Source organism: Lichenostomus cassidix, unplaced genomic scaffold (genome assembly GCF_008360975.1).
Source record: "Lichenostomus cassidix isolate B80296 unplaced genomic scaffold, HeHo_3.0 HiC_scaffold_37, whole genome shotgun sequence".
Classification (NCBI taxonomy): Eukaryota; Metazoa; Chordata; class Aves; order Passeriformes; family Meliphagidae; genus Lichenostomus; species Lichenostomus cassidix.
Window position 1 is genome coordinate 1,252,545 of NW_028147279.1, and position 17,064 is coordinate 1,269,608.

Genomic DNA, 17,064 nt, shown 5'->3' on the forward strand with positions numbered 1-17,064 from the left:
ATGGGCAAAAACTACCAAAAATAGCCCAAAAATGACCCAAAATGGCCCAAAAATGGTCCCAAAATGGCCACAGCTTGCCCAAAAATTCACCAAAATGCCCCAAAAATTGACCAAATTGCCCAAAAACAGCCCCAAAATGTCCTCAAAATGGTGCAAAATGCCCCAAAACGAGATCCAGACTTCCCAAAATATCCCCCAAATCGCCTCAAATCCCCCAAATCCTCCCCGAAACTCCAAAAATCGCCAGAAATTCTCCCCAAATCCTCCTAAAATGCCCCAAAAATCTCTCAAAACCCCCCGAAATCCAAAAAAAATCCTCCCAAATCCCCCTAAAATCTCCTAGGATTCCCAAAAAAATCCTCCAAATCTCCCAAAATTCCCCCAAATCTCCCAAAATTCCCCAAACAAATTCCAATTCAAAATCCCCCAAAATCCCCCAGAATCTCCAAAATTCCCAAAATCCCCGAAATTCCCCCAAAAAAATCCCCCAAAAAATCCCCAAAATCCCCCAAAAAATACCAAAATCCCCCAAATCCATTCCATCCCAAAATCCCAAAAAATCCAAAAAAATCCCCAAACTCCCCAATGTCCCCAAATCCCAAAAAAATCCCCCAAAAAACCCAAAACCTCTCCATCCCAAAATCCCAAAATCCAAAAAATCCCCAAAATCCCAAAAGAAATTCTCCAAAAATCCCAAAAACCCCCCTAAAAATTCCCAAAAAATCCCCCAAAAAGCACAAATCCCAAAATCCTGAAAAAACCCAAATCCCCAAAAAATCCCCAAAAACCCCAAAATTCCCCCAAAAATCCCCTCGATCCCAAAATCCCAAAAAATCCCCAAATTCCCAAAAAAAATCCCCCCAAAAATCCCAAAAAACCCCAAAATCCCCAAAAAAACCCCAAAAATCCCTCAAATCCCCCTAAAATCCCCAAAATCCCAAATATCCCCAAATCCCCCCAAAATCTCCCCAAAAGCCCCCTAAAACCCCCAAATCCTCCCCAAAAATCCCCAAAAATCCCCAAAATTCCCCCCAAATCCTCAAAACCCCCAAATTTCCCCCAAAAATCCCCAAATCCCCCAAAATCCCCAAATCCTCCTAAAACCCCAAAATCCTCTAAAATGTCCAAAATTCCCCCAAAATCTCCCCCAATCCTCCTAAAACCCCAAAATCCCCCCAAAATTCCCCCAAAATTCCCCCAAAACATCCCAAAATCTCCCCAAAACCCCCAAAAATCCCCAAATTTCCCCCAAATTCCCTCCCAGTCAGAACCAGCAAACCCCAAACTGGGAAAACGTTTATTGGGACCGAGAGGCTCCGAATTTTGGGAGTTTGGGGATTTTTGGGGGATTTTTGGGGGATTTTTGGGGTTTTGGGGTTTTTTGGGGTTTTCAGGCTCCAAATTTTGGGGTTTTTTGGTGGTTTTTTGTGGTTTTTTGGGGGTTTGGGGGATTTTTTTAGGGAATTTTGGGGCTTTTTGGGGTTTTTTGGGTTTTTTTTTTTGGTTTTTGGGGTTTTTTTTGAGTTTTCTGGGGAATTTTGGGGTTTTCAGGCTCCAAATTTGGGGTCCCTCGGCAACCCCAAATCTTCATCTCATTCGTGTCGAGAGACCTGCAGGGAAATTGGGGAGAAATTTGGGGATTTTGGGGGTAAAAATTTGGGGATTTTGGGGGGTAAAAATTTGGGGATTTTGGGGACAAATTTGGGGATTTTGGGGGAAATTTGGGGATTTTAGGATTTTGGGATTTTGGGGGATTTTGGGGAGAATTTAGGGGGAATTTTGAGGGATTTTAGGGATTTTGGGGAGAATTTGGGATTTTTGAGGGATTTGGGGACATTTTGAGAGGATTTTGGGGGATTTGGGGAGAATTTTGGGGGAATTTTGAGGGATTTTAGGGGATTTCGGGAGATTTTGAGATTTTTTGGGGGATTTCAGGGAGAAATTTGGGGGATTTTGATAGAATTTTGGGGATTTTGGTAGATTTTTGGGAGTTTTTGGGAGATTTTGGGGTTTTTTTGAGGGGATTTTGGGGAGAAATTTGGGGGATTTTTAGGAGATTTTGGGAGATTTTTGGGAGATTTTGGGGGATTTTGGGGAGATTTTGGTATTTTTGAGGGATTTGGGGGATTTTGGAGGATTTTTTAGGGGATTTTGGGAGATTTTTTGGATTTTGGAGAGGATTTTGGGGGAATTTTTGGGTTTTGGGGAATTTTAGGGAATTTAGGGGGAATTTGGGGGAATTTTTGGGGCAAATTTTGTGGAATTTCAGGGAATTTCTGGAGAAATTTTGGAGGATTTTTTTTTATTTTGGGGATTTGGGGAATTTTGAGAGAATTTTGGGGAATTTCAGGGATTTTGGGTGGATTTTGTGGAATTTTTGGGGAAATTTTTTGGGAATTTAGGAGGATTTTGGAGCATTTGGGGGTAAAATTTTGGGGGAAAATGTAGGAAATTTGTAGGGAAATTTGGTGGAATTTTAGGGAATTTTTGGGGAAATTTTGTGCAATTTCAGGGAATTTTTGGGGAAATTTTAGGGAATTTTTGTGGAATTTTAGGGGAATTTTTAGGGAATTTTTGGGGAAGTTTTTGGGGAGAATTTGGGGAAATTTTGGGAAATCTGGAGGAAATTTTGGGGGAAATTTTGTGGAATTTTTGGGGGAAGTTTCAGTGGGAATTTTTGTGGAATTTTAGGGAATTTGTGGGGAATTTTTTTGGAATTTCAGGATTTTTGGGAATTTTGGGAATTTGGGAATTTCAGGATTTTGGGAATTTTGGGAATTTTGGGAATTTCAGGAATTTCGGGGAATTTTGGGGGAATTTCAGAAATTTTGGGAATTTAGGGAATTTTGGGAATTCCGGAAATCTGGGAATTTCAGAAATTTTGGGTATTTGGGGATTTTGGGAATTTTGGGGGAATTTCAGAAATTTCAGGGGGATTTAAGGAATTTTGGGAATTTGGGAATTTAGGGAATTTATGGGAATTTAGGAAATTTTGGGAATTTCGGGGAAATTTTGGGAATTTTGGGGGAAATTTTGGGGAAATTTTGGGAATTTCTCACTCACGCCTCATGGATTGCCGCAGAGCTCCTTCAGCCTCATCCGGTTCTCCTGTCCTGGAAACCAGTTAAACCAGTTAGAGACCAGTAAAAACCAGTTAAACCAGTTAGAAACCAGTTAGAATCAGTTAGAAACCAGTTAGAGACCAGTAAAAACCAGTAGAAACCAGTTAGAAACCAGTTAAACCAGTTAGAAACCAGTTAGAAACCAGTTAGAAACCAGTTAAACCAATTAAAGACCAGTTAGAGACCAGTTAGGGACCAGTTAAAAACCAGTTAAACCAGTTAGAAACCAGTAAAAACCAGTAAAAACCAGTTAGAGACGAGTTAGAAACCAGTTAAACCAGATAGAGACCAGTTAGGGACCAGTTAAACCAGTAAAAACCAATTAGAGACCAGTAAAACCAGTTAAACGCCAGTAAAAACCAGTTAGAAACCAGTATAAACCAGTAAAAACCAGTTAAACCAGTTAGAGACCAGTAAAAACCAGTTAGACACCAGTTAAACCAGTTAGACACCAGTTAAACACCAGTAAAAACCAGTTAGAGACCAGTTAGAAACCAGTTAAACCAGTTAGAAACCAGTAAAAACCAGTAAAAACCAGTTGGAAACCAGTAAAAACCAGTTAGAAACCAGTTAAACCAATTAAAGACCAGTTAGAGACCAGTTAGGGGCCAGTTAAAAACCAGTTAAACCAGTTAGAAACCAGTAAAAACCAGTAAAAACCAGTTAGACACCAGTTAAACCAGTTAGACACCAGTTAAACACCAGTAAAAACCAGTTAGACACCAGTTAGAAACCAGTTAAACCACTTAGAGGCCAGTGAGAGACCAGTAAAACCAGTAAAAACCAATAAAACCAGTAAAAACCAGTTAGAAACCAGTGAAACCAGTTAGAGACCAGTTAGAAACCAGTCAAACCAGTCAAACCAGTTAGAAACCAGTGAAACCAGTTAAACCAGTTGGAAACCAGTAAAAACCAGTTATAAACCAGTTAAACACCAGTAAACACCAGTTTGAACCAGTTAAACCAGTTGGAAACCAGTTAAACCAGTAAAAACCATTACAAACCAGTAAAAACCACTACAAACCAGTAAAACCAGTAAAAACCATTACAAACCAGTAAAAACCATTACAAACCAGTAAAAACCATTACAAACCAGTTAAACCAGTAACCCTCTCAGTTCCCATTCCCAGTTCCCTCCCAGTCTCTCCCAGTATAACCCAAACCCATCCCAGTATAAACCAGTCCCTCCCAGTTCCCTCCCAGTATAAACCAGTCCCTCCCAGTTTCCCTCCCAGTCCATCCCAGTCTCTCCCAGTCCCCCCCAGTTTCCCTCCCAGTCCCTCCCAGTATAAACCAGTTCCCTCCCAGTTACTTTGGCTGTTGGTCAAACTTGCAGCGGCAATGGCGACCTGGAGGGGAATGGAAACTGGTTATACTGGGATGGACTGGGAGGGACTGGTTTATACTGGGAGGGAACTGGGATGAATCTGGAGTAAACCGGGATGAACTGGTTTATACTGGGATGGACTGGGATTGAACTGGGATTGAACTGGGATGAACTGGGATGGAACTGAGGGATACTGGGATGAACTAGGTCTATATTGGGAAGGACTGGTTTATACTGGGATGGACTGGGAGGGGATTGTGGGGATACTGGGATGAACTGGGATGGACTGGGATATACTGGGATGGACTGGGATGAACTGGGATTGAACTGGGATGGACTGGGATATACTGGGATGGACTGGGATGGACTGGGAGGGACTGGGATGAACTGCAATGAACTGGGATGAACTGGGATGGAACTGGGATGGACTGGGATGAACTGGTTTAGACTGGGATGAACTGAGATGAACTAGGTTTATAGTGGGAAGGACTGGGATGGACTGGTTTATACTGGGATGGACTGGGAGGGGATTGTGGGGATACTGGGATGGACTGGGATGGAACTGGGATTGAACTGAGGGATACTGGGATGAACTGGGATGGACTGGGATGGGATTGTGAGGATACTGGGATGGACTGGGATGAACTGGTTTATACTGGGATGGAATTGCTGGATACTAGGAATGAACTGGGATGGAACTGAGGGATACTGGGATGAACTGGTTTAGACTGGGATGGACTGGGAGGGACTAGGTTTATATTGGGAAGGACTGGGATGGACTGGGATGGACTGGGATGGACTGGTTTATACTGGGATGGACTGGGAGGGGATTGTGGGGATACTGGGATGAACTGGGATGAACTGGGATGAACTGGTGGCAGCACTGGGAGATACTGGGAGGGAATTGCTGGATACTGGGAGGGACTGGGATTGAACTGGGATGAACTAGGATGGACTGGGATGGACTGGGATGGACTGGTTTATACTGGGATGGACTGGGATTGAACTGGGATGGAACTGGGATGAACTGGTTTATACTGGGATGGACTGAGATTGAACTGGGATTGAACTGGGATGGACTGGGATGGACTGGGATGGACTGGGATGGACTGGGATGGACTGGTTTATACTGGGAACTAACTGGAGTTGATACTGGTTTGGACTGGTTTGAACTGGGATGGACTGGGAGGGAACTGGGGAGGATTTTGGGGAACTTTGGGGGAATTTTGGGACATTTTGGGAACATTTTGGGAATATTTTGGGGATTTTTGGGAATTTCCAGATATTTTCAGATAATTTGGGATATTTTGGGGATTTTTGGGATATTTTGGGAAAATTTTGGGACATTTTGGGAATATTTTGGGTTATTTTGGAATGGATTTTTGGGAATATTTGGGATATTTTAGAATAATTTTTGGGGAAATTTTGGGCTATTTTGGGGGAAAATTTTTTTGATATTTTGGGTTATTTTGGGATGGATTTTTGGGAATATTTTGGGGATTTTGGAATGGATTTTTGGGAATATTTGGGATATTTTAGAATAAATTTTTTGGGAAATTTTGGGGAAATATTTGGGATATTTTGGGATCATTTTGGGGGAGATTTTTGGGAATATTTTGGGGATATTTTGGATGGATTTTGGGAATATTTGGAATATTTTAGGATTAATTTTTTTGGAAATTTTGGGCTATTTTGGGGAAAAATTTGGATCTTTTTTGGGAATATTTGGGGCTTTTGGGATGGATTTGGGAATATTTGGAATATTTTAGGATAAATTTTTGGGGACTTTATTCTAAATTTTTATTTTAGAATAAAATTTTGGCATCATTTTTGGGGTCATTTTGGGCTATTTTGGGGAAAAATTTTTTTGATATTTTGGGTTATTTTGGGAGAAATTTTTGGGATATTTTGGCATATTTTGGGGCTATTTTGGGGTGAATTTAGGGATATTTTGGGCTATTTTGGGGTGAATTTTTGGGGCAATTTGGGGCTATTTTGGGATGGATTTTGGGGAGTATTTGGGGCAATTTTGGGGTGGATTTTGGGGCTATTTTGGGGTGAATTTCGGGATATTTTGGGTGAATTTAGGGATATTTTTGGCTATTTTGGGGTGAATTTTTGGGCCAATTTGGGGCTATTTTGGGATGGATTTTGGGGAGTATTTGGGGCAATTTTGGGGTGGATTTTGGGGCTATTTTGGGGTCAATTTAGTGATATTTTGGGGTGAATTTAGGGATATTTTGGGGTGAATTTAGGGATATTTTTGGCTATTTTGGGGTGAATTTTTGGCGACATTTTGGGGCAATTTGGGGCTATTTTGGGATAGATTTTTGGGAATATTTGGGGCAATTTTGGGGTGGATTTTGGGCTATTTTGGGGTGAATTTAGGATATTTTGGGGGAAGTGTTTGGAATATTTTGGGTTATTTTGGGTTATTTTGGGATGAATTTTTGAGAATATTTTGGGCTTTTTTAGAATGGATTTTGGGGAATATTTGGGATATTTTAGAATAATTTTTTTTGATATTTTGGGCAATTTTGGGGTGGATTTTGGGGCTATTTTGGGGTGACTTTTTGGGGCTATTTTGGGCTATTTTGGGGTGAATTTTTGGCAACATTTTGGGAGATATTTTGGGGCTATTTTGGTATAGATTTTTGGGAATATTTGGGGCAATTTTGGGGTGGATTTTGGGGCTATTTTGGGGTGACATTTTGGGGATATTTTGGGCTACTTTGGGGTGAATTTTTGGCAACATTTTGGGAGATATTTTGGGGCTATTTTGGGATGGATTTTTGGGAATATTTGGGGCAATTTTGGGATGGATTTTTGGGAATATTTGGGGCAATTTTGGGGTGGATTTTGGGGCTATTTTGGGGTGGATTTTGGGGCTATTTTGGGGTGAATTTAAGGATATTTTGGGGTGACTTTTTGGGGATATTTTGGGCTATTTTGGGGATATTTTTGGCGACATTTTGGGAGATATTTTGGGGCTATTTTGGGATGGATTTGGGGAATATTTGGGGCAATTTTGGGGTGGATTTTGGGGCTATTTTGGGGTGAATTTAGGGATATTTTGGGCTATTTTGGGGTGAATTTTTGGCGACATTTTGGGGCAATTTGGGGCTATTTTGGGGTGGATTTTTGGGGTGATTTTGGGGTGATTTTGGGGTGATTTTGGGTCTCTCACTGAGGATGAGGAGAATTCCGAGGACGAAGAAAATCCCAGCGACGATGAGACCTCCGAGGCGCAGAGAGTCGTAGTCTGAAAAACCCAAAAAAATCCAAAAAAATCCCCAAAAATCACATTAAAACCCCAAAATTCACATTAAAAACCCCAAAATTCACCTGAATTCGCCGAGGCGCAGAGTCGTAGTCTGAAAAACCCAAAAAAAATCCCCAAAAAATCCCCAAAAAATCACATTAAAACCCAAAAAAAATCAGTTTGGACCCCAAAAAACCACCAAAAACCAAAATTCACATTAAAAACCCAAAATTCACCTTATTCACCCTAAAACCACCAAAATCCCAAAATCACATTAAAAACCCAAAATTCACCTTACTCACCCCAAAAACCACAAAAAAAATCCCAAAATTCACATTAAAAACCAAAAAATTCACTTTATTCGCCCCAAAAAACCACAAAAAAATCCCAAAAATCACATTAAAAACCCAAAAATTCACCTTACTCACCCCAAAAAAAATCAGCTGGGACCCCAAAAGCCACCAAAAAAAATCACCTTAAAACTCTCAAAATTCAAATTAAAACCCCAAAAAAATCGCAAAAAAATCCCCAAAAATCTACAAAATTCACATTAAAAACCCCAAAAATTCACCTTAATCACCCTAAAAAAATCAGTTGGAACCCCAAAAAATCACCTTAAAATTCCCAAAAATCACTTTAAAAACCAAAAGAATCCCAAAAATTCACCTTAAAAGCCTCAAAATTCACCTTAATCACCCCAAAAAAATCAGCTGGAACCCAAAAAAACCCAAAAAATCACCATAAAACACCCAAAAATCACTTTAAAACCAAAAAATCACATTAAAAACCCCAAAATTCACACCTGAACTCCCAAAATCGCCCAAAATCACCCCAAAAATCACACCTGAACTCCAAAATTCACACCTGAACCCCAAAAAATCACCCAAAATCCCCAAAAAATCACCCAAAATTCACACCCGAACTCCAAAAATCACCCAAAATCCCCAAAATGTCACCCAAAATCACCCCAAATTCACACCTGAACCCCAAAAAATCACCCAAAATCCCCAAAATTCACACCCGAACCCCAAAAATCACCCAAAATCCCCAAAATATCACCCCAAATCACCCAAAATTCACACCTGAAACCCAAAAAATCACCCAAAATTCACACTTGAACCACAAAAATCATCCAAAATCACCCCAAAAATCACACCTGAACCCCAAAATTCACCCAAAATCCCCCCAAATTCACACCTGAACCCCAAAAAATCACCCAAAATCCCCAAAATTCACACCCGAACTCCAAAAATCACCCAAAATCCCCAAAATGTCACCCAAAATCACCCAAAATCCACACCTGACCTCCAAAATTCACACCTGAACCCCAAAAAAATCACCCAAAATCCCCAAAAATCACCCAAAATTCACACCTGAACCCCAAAAAAATCACCCAAAATCCCCAAAAATCACCCAAAATCACCCAAAATTCACACCTGAACCCCAAAAATCACCCCAAATCACCCCAAAAATCACACCTGAACTCCAAAATTCACACCTGAACCCCCAAAAATCACCCAAATTCACACCTGAATCCCAAAAATCATCCAAAATCACCCAAAATTCACACTTGAACCACAAAAATCATCCAAAATCACCCCAAAAATCGCACCTGAATTCCAAAATTCACCCAAAATCCCCAAAATTCACACCTGAACCCCAAAATTCACACCTGAACCCCAAGAAATCACCCAAAATCCCCAAAAATCACCCAAAATTCACACCTGAACCCCAAAAAATCACCCAAAATTCACACCTGAATCCCAAAAATCACCCTAAATCACCCCAAAAATCACATCGGAACCCCAAAAATCACCTGAAGGTTCCCAAAATCACCTGAAATCACTTAAAATCACCCCAAAAATCACACCTGACCTCCAAAAATCACACCTGAACCCCAAAAAATCACCCAAAATTCACACCTGAATCCCAAAAATCATCCAAAATCACCCAAAATTCACACTTGAACCACAAAAATCATCCAAAATCACCCCAAAAATCGCACCTGAACTCCAAAATTCACCCAAAATCCCCCCAAATTCACACCTGAACCCCAAAAAATCACCCGAAATCCCCAAAAATCACCCAAAATTCACACCTGAACCCCAAAAATCACCCAAAATCCCCCCAAAATCCGCACCCGAACCCCAAAAAATCACCGAAAATCACCCCAAAAATTCACCCGAACCCCAAAAATCATCCAGAATACACCCAAAAATCACCCGAAATCCCCAAAATATCACCGAAAATCACCCCAAATTCACACCTGAACCCCAAAAAATCACCCAAAATCCCCAAAAATCACCCAAAATTCACACCCGAACCCCAAAAATCACCCAAAATCACCCCAAATATCACCTGAAACCCAAAATATCACCCAAAATCACCCCAAAATCCGCACCCGAACCCCAAAAAATCACCGAAAATCCCCCCAAAAAATCACCCGAAATCACCCAAAATCTCCCCAAAATCCCCCCAAATTCCCGCCCCGCCCCTCCCCCCGCTCACCGTAGTGGAATCGCTCCCACTCTGACGTCACCGGCTCTGCGGGAAGGGGGGAGGGGCGGCGTCACACCTGGGCCCGATGACGTCATCCCGCCCCGCGATGACGTCATCCCCTCGCTCACCTGCCTTGGCCGTGATTGGCGCCATCGCTGCTCACCTGGGAAAGGTGGGAATTTGCCTTTTTCCCAAAATTTTTCCCCATTTTTCCCCAATTTTTTCCCACTTTTCCCCATTTTTTCCAAATTTTTCCCAATTTTTCCCAATTTTTCCCAATTTTTCCCCAATTTTTCCAATTTTTTCCCACTTTTTCCCACTTTTCCCCGATTTTTTCCCATTTTTCCCAATTTTTCCCCAATTTTTCCCAAATTTTTCCCAATTTTTTCCCCATTTTTCCCCAATTTTCCCAATTTCCCCCCAATTTTTTCCCACTTTTCCCCACTTTTTCCTAAAATTTTCCCAATTTTCCCCCAATTTTTTCCCACTTTTCCCCAATTTTTCCCAATTTTTCCCAATTTTTCCCCATTTTTCCCAATTTTTCCCCAATTTTTCCCAATTTTTTCCCCATTTTTTCCCCACTTTTCCCCATTTTCCCCAAATTTTTCCCCATTTTTCCCAATTTTTCTCCATTTTTCCAAATTTTTCCCCAATTTTCCCCAAATTTTTTCCAATTTTTCCCCATTTTTTCCAAATTTTTCCCCAATTTTTCCCAATTTATTTTCCCCATTTTTTCCCCATATTTTCACTATTCTTTTCCTACTTTTCCCCATTTTTTCCAAATTTTTCCCAATTTTTCCCAATTTTTCCCCATTTTTTCCAAATTTTTCCCAAATTTTTCCCATTTTTCCCAATTTTCCCCAGACTTTTCCCCTTTTTTTCCATTCCCCCCATTTTCCCCCATTTTTCCTGATTTTCCCACTTTTTCCCAATTTTCCCTTTTTTCCCAATTTCTTCCCAAATTTTTCCCCAGTTATTCCCCATTTTCCCCAATTTCCCCATTTTCCCCCTATTTTTCCTGATTTTTTTCCCACTTTTCCCCAGATTTTTCCCATTTTTCCCAATTTTTTCCCATTTTCCCCAATTTTTCCCAATATTTTCCCAATTTCTTCCCATTTTTCCTCAGATTTTTCCCAATTTTTTCCAAAAATTTTCTCTTTTTCCCCCAATTTTCCCATTTTTTTCCCACTTTTCCTCCATTTTTCCCATTTTTCCCCAATTTTTCCCAATTTTTTCCATTTTTTTCACAATTTCCCATTTCCTCACTTTTTCCCCCACTTATTCCCAAATTTTCCCAAATTTTCCCAATTTTTCCCAATTTCCCTCAAATTTTCCCAAATTTTCCCAATTTTCCCCCATATTTCCCAATTAGGGAAAATTGGGGGAAAAAAAGGAGGAATTTTGGGGAAATTTTGGGACAAATTGGAAGAACTTTGGGAAAAATTTGGAGAAAATTTGGAGAAGTTTGGGGAAAATAGGAAAAAAATTGAGGAAAAATGGGAATTTTGGGAAAATTTGGGTGGAAAATTCGGGAAAATTGGGAAAAATTTGGGAATAAATTGGAGAAGTTTGGGGGAAATTGGGGAAAACTGGGAAAGATTGGGAAATTTGGGGGAAAATGGGAAAAATGAGGAAATTTTGGGGAAATCCAGAAAAAAATTGAAAAATTGGGAAAATTTAGGAAAAATCCAGAAAAAAAAAAAGGGAAAATTGGGGAAAATTTGGGGAAATTCGAGGGGAAAAAAGAGAAAATTTTGGGGAAAATTGGGAAAATTTGGGGGAAATTAAAACCAAAAAAAAGGGGAAAATTTAGGAAAAACTAAAAAAAAAAAAAAAAAAAAGGGAAAATTTGGGGGAAATCCAGAAAAAAAGGGAAAAAAATGACATTTTTGGGGGAAAAAGTTAAAGGAAAAATTGGGAAAATTTGGGGAAAATTTAGGGGAAATCTGGAAAAAAAAGAAAGTAAAAAATCTGGAAAATTTGGGGAAAATCCAGAAAAAAAGGGGAAAAATTGGGAAAATTGGGGAAATTCAGAAAAAAAAAAAGAGAAAATTTGGGAAAATTTGGGGGAAAATTGGGAAAAAATGGTGTCAAACTGGGAGAAACTGGGAGAAACTGGGAGAAACTGGGAGAAACTGGGATCAAACTGGGATAAACTGGGAGAAACTGGGATCAAACTGGGAGCTACTGGGAGCTACTGGGATAAACTGGGACAGACTGGCATAAACTGGGATCAAACTGGGATCAAACTGGGATAAACTGGGATCAAACTGGGAGAAACTGGGAGAAACTGGGAGAAACTGGGATCAAACTGGGATAAACTGGGATCAAACTGGGATTAACTGGGACCAAACTAGGATTAACTGGGATCAAACTGGGATTAACTGGGATCAAACTGGGAGAAACTGGGATCAAACTGGGACAGACTGGCATAAACTGGGATCAAACTGGGATAAACTGGGATCAAACTGGGATCAAACTGGGAGCTACTGGGATTAACTGGGATTAACTGGGATCAAACTGGGATTAACTGGGATCAAACTGGGATCAAACTGGGATCAAACTGGCATAAACTGGGATCAAACTGGGATCAAACTGGGATTAACTGGGATCAAACTGGGACAGACTGGCATAAACTGGGATCAAACTGGGATAAACTGGGATCAAACTGGGAGAAACTGGGATCAAACTGGGACAGACTGGGATCAAACTGGGATTAACTGGGATCAAACTGGGATAAACTGGGAGCTACTGGGACAGACTGGGATTAACTGGGATTAACTGGGGAGCACTGGGAGTTACTGGGATTGGTTACTGGGAATCACTGGGGGACAAATTGGGCCTTACTGGGATGAACTGGGAGCTACTGGGCAACAAACTGGGAGTTACTGGGAGTTACTGGGAAACATGCCGGGCCTTACTGGGAGCTACTGGGATGAACTGGGAGCTACTGGGCAACAAACTGGGAGTTACTGGGAAACATGCCGGGCCTTACTGGGAGCTACTGGGATGAACTGGGAGCTACTGGAGTTACTGGGAGTTACTGGGAGACAAACTGGGAGTTACTGGGAGTTACCAGGGGAGTTACTGGAGTTACTGGGATGAACTGGGAGCTACTGGAGTTACTGGGAATTACTGGGAGTTGTTACTGGGAGTTACTGGGAATTACCGGGGGACAAACTGGGAGTCACGGGGAGTTACTGGGAAACATTCTGGGCCTTACTGGGATGAACTGGGAGTTACTGGGATGAACTGGGAGCAACCAGAGTTACTGGGAATTACTGGGAGTTGTTACTGGGAGTTACTGGGAATTACCGGGGGACAAACTGGGAGTTACTGGGAAACATTCTGGGCCTTACTGGGATGAACTGGGAGTTACTGGGATGAACTGGGAGCAACCAGAGTTACTGGGAATTACTGGGAGTTGTTACTGGGAGTTACTGGGAATTACCGGGGGACAAACTGGGAGTTACTGGGAGTTACTGGGAAACATTCTGGGCCTTACTGGGATGAACTGGGAGTTACTGGGATGAACTGGGAGCAACCAGAGTTACTGGGAATTACTGGGAGTTGTTACTGGGAGTTACTGGGAATTACCGGGGGACAAACTGGGAGTTACTGGGAGTTACTGGGAAACATTCTGGGCCTTACTGGGATGAACTGGGAGCTACTGGGATGAACTGGGAGCAACCCGAGTTACTGGGAATTACTGGGAGTTGTTACTGGGAATTACCGGGGCACAAACTGGGAGTCACTGGGAATTACCGGGGGAGTTACTGGGAGTCACTGGGGGACTCCCCGGGCCTTACTGGGAGCTACTGGTTTGAACTGGGAGCAACCGGAGTTACTGGGAGTTGTTACTGGGAGTTACTGGGAGTTACTGGGAGTCACTGGGAGTCACTCTGGGCCTTACTGGGATGAACTGGGAGCTACTGGGATGAACTGGGAGCAACCGGAGTTACTGGGAATTACTGGGAGTTGTTACTGGGAGTTACTGGGAATTACCGAGGGACAAACTGGGAGTTACTGGGAGTCACTGGGAAACATTCTGGGCCTTACTGGGATGAACTGGGAGCTACTGGGATGAACTGGGAGCAACCCGAGTTACTGGGAATTACTGGGAGTTGTTACTGGGAGTTACTGGGAATTACCGAGGGACAAACTGGGAGTTACTGGGAATTACCGGGGGAGTGACTGGGAGTCACTGGGGGACTCCCGGGCCTTACTGGGAGCTACTGGTTTGAACTGGGAGCAACCGGAGTTACTGGGAGTTGTTACTGGGAGTCACTGGGAGTCGCTGGGAGTCACTGGGGGACACTGGGGGACACTCTGGGCCTTACTGGGATGAACTGGGAGTTACTGGGATGAACTGGGAGTTACTGGGATGAACTGGGAGCAACCGGAGTTACTGGGAGTTGTTACTGGGAGTTACTGGGAATTACCGGGGGACAAACTGGGAGTCACTGGGAATTACCGGGGGAGTTACTGGGAGTCACTGGGGGACTCCCCGGGCCTTACTGGGAGCTACTGGTTTGAACTGGGAGCTCCCCTCCCCCCCAAGGTCACCCCGAGGTCACAGCCCAGCCAGGCCCCTCCCCCTCCCAGTCCCTCCCAGTTCATCCCAGTTCCTCCCAGTCCCTCCCAGTCCCCCCCAGTCCCCCCCGGCGCCCCCCAGTCCGTCCCAGTCCATCCCAGTACCTTACTGGGAGCTCAGCTCCCTCCCAGTTCACCCTAACCCTGCCGCGGCTATTTTTAACCGATGACGTCACCGGGGGGGGGGTGGGGCTTGGCCACGCCCCCTCCCAGTTCCACCAGTAAGGGAGTGGGACTGGCACTGGGAAGGGGCTGGGAGGGGCCTGGGGCTCCCAGTTAGACCAGTAAGGGACTGGGAATGGACTGGGAAGGACTGGGAGGGGGCGTGGCCTGCCACCCTCCCAGTAACGGACCAGTAACGGACCAGTAAGGGACTGGGAGGAGTTCAGGCCACGCCCCCGACCAGTAACGGACCAGTAAGGGACTGGGAGGGGCCTGAGGGTCCCAGTTAGACCAGTAAGGGACTGGGAATGGACTGGGAGGGGCTGAAGCCACGCCCCCTCCCAGTAAGGGACCAGTAAGGGACTGGGAATGGACTGGGAGCCTCAGTGCTCCCAGTAACTCCCAGTAAGGATTCCCAGTAACTCCCAGTCCCTCCCAGTAATTCCAAGTAACGATTCCCAGTAACGATCCCAGTAACTCCCAGTGCTCCCAGTAACGCCCAGTAACTCCCAGTGCTCCCAGTAACTATCCCAGTAACGATGCCAGTAACGATCCCAGTCCCTCCCAGTCGCTCCCAGTCCCTCCCAGTGCTCCCAGTAAGGATTCCCAGTCCCTCCCAGTCCATCCCAGTAACAAAGTCCCCCTGTCCCAGTCCCTCCCAGTGCCCCCCAGTCCCTCCCAGTCCCTCCCAGTCCCTCCCAGTCCCTCCCAGTCCATCCCAGTAACAAAGTCCCTTTGTCCCAGTCGCTCCCAGTCCCTCCCAGTGCTCCCAGTAACAAAGTCCCTTTGTCCCAGTGACCCCCAGTCCCTCCCATTTCAATCCCAGTTCTCCCAGTAACAAAATCCCTCTGTCCCAGTGACCCCCAGTCCATCCCAGTCCCTCCCAGTCGCTCCCAGTAACAAAGTCCCCTCTATCCCAGTCGCTCCCAGTCCCTCCCAGTCCATCCCAGTAACAAAGTCCCCTCTGTCCCAGTGCCCCCAGTCCCTCCCAGTCCCTCCCAGTCCATCCCAGTAACAAAGTCGCTCTGTCCCAGTCGCTCCCAGTCCATCCCAGTAACAAAGTCCCTTTGTCCCAGTGACCCCCAGTCCCTCCCAGTGCTCCCAGTAACAAAGTCCCTCTGTCCCAGTCGCTCCCAGTCCCTCCCAGTGCTCCCAGTAACAAAGTCCCTCTGTCCCAGTGCCCCCCAGTCCCTCCCAGTCCATCCCAGTAACAAAGTCCCCTCTGTCCCAGTGCCCCCCAGTCCCTCCCAGTCGCTCCCAGTAACAAAGTCCCTCTGTCCCAGTCGCTCCCAGTCCCTCCCAGTCGCTCCCAGTAACAAAGTCCCTCTGTCCCAGTCGCTCCCAGTCCCTCCCAGTCCATCCCAGTAACAAAGTCGCTCTGTCCCAGTCGCTCCCAGTCCCTCCCAGTCCATCCCAGTAACAAAGTCGCTCTGTCCCAGTCGCTCCCAGTCCATCCCAGTAACAAAGTCCCTTTGTCCCAGTGACCCCCAGTCCCTCCCAGTCGCTCCCAGTAACAAAGTCCCTCTGTCCCAGTCGCTCCCAGTCCCTCCCAGTCGCTCCCAGTAACAAAGTCCCTCTGTCCCAGTCGCTCCCAGTCCCTCCCAGTCGCTCCCAGTAACAAAGTCGCTCTGTCCCAGTTTGGCTCTGGGCCAGTTCCCAACAAGCGGCGCTCAGTGTCCGGAGGGGGCGTGGCCTGTCCATATATGGTCATTTTGTCCATATATGGTCATCCCCGGCCGCGCGCCGGCGCGCCTCACCATATATGGGAGCTAATTACCATATGTGGGCGGGGCTTACCCAAGCCACGCCCACCAGCCGGACCGCGCGCCGCTGGAGCTCCCGGGGGGGTTTGGGGGGAAAACCCCAAAATTTGGGGGATTTTGGGGGAAATTTGGGGGATTTTGGGGGATTTTGGGAGGGGGGGAGGAGTGGGAGGGGAAGAGGAATTTTTGGGGATTTTTTTGGGTTTTTTTGGGATTTTTTGGGGATTTTTCGGGTGAATTTCGTGAATTTGTGGGGAAATTTGGGGATTTTGTAAGATTTGGGGGATTTTGGGAGGGGGGAGGAGCGGAATTTTTGGGATTTTTGGGATTTTTTGA

The 17,064-nt window shown here is 44.4% G+C and overlaps 1 protein-coding gene across 1 annotated transcript; it reads right to left on the minus strand.

Annotated features, from left to right (window-relative positions):
- Nucleotides 1-1,324: 1,324 nt before the first annotated feature.
- On the minus strand, nt 1,325-15,100 carry LOC146423566 (phospholemman-like). Its single transcript, XM_085044740.1, has 7 exons — nt 14,909-15,100; nt 10,339-10,373; nt 10,220-10,255; nt 7,637-7,711; nt 4,435-4,471; nt 3,064-3,113; nt 1,325-1,610 (listed from the first exon to the last, which is right to left on the minus strand). Exons 2-7 carry the CDS (start codon nt 10,361-10,363, stop codon nt 1,588-1,590), a joined length of 246 nt encoding a protein of 81 aa, XP_084900866.1. The 5' UTR covers nt 10,364-10,373; nt 14,909-15,100; the 3' UTR covers nt 1,325-1,587.
- Nucleotides 15,101-17,064: the final 1,964 nt, after the last annotated feature.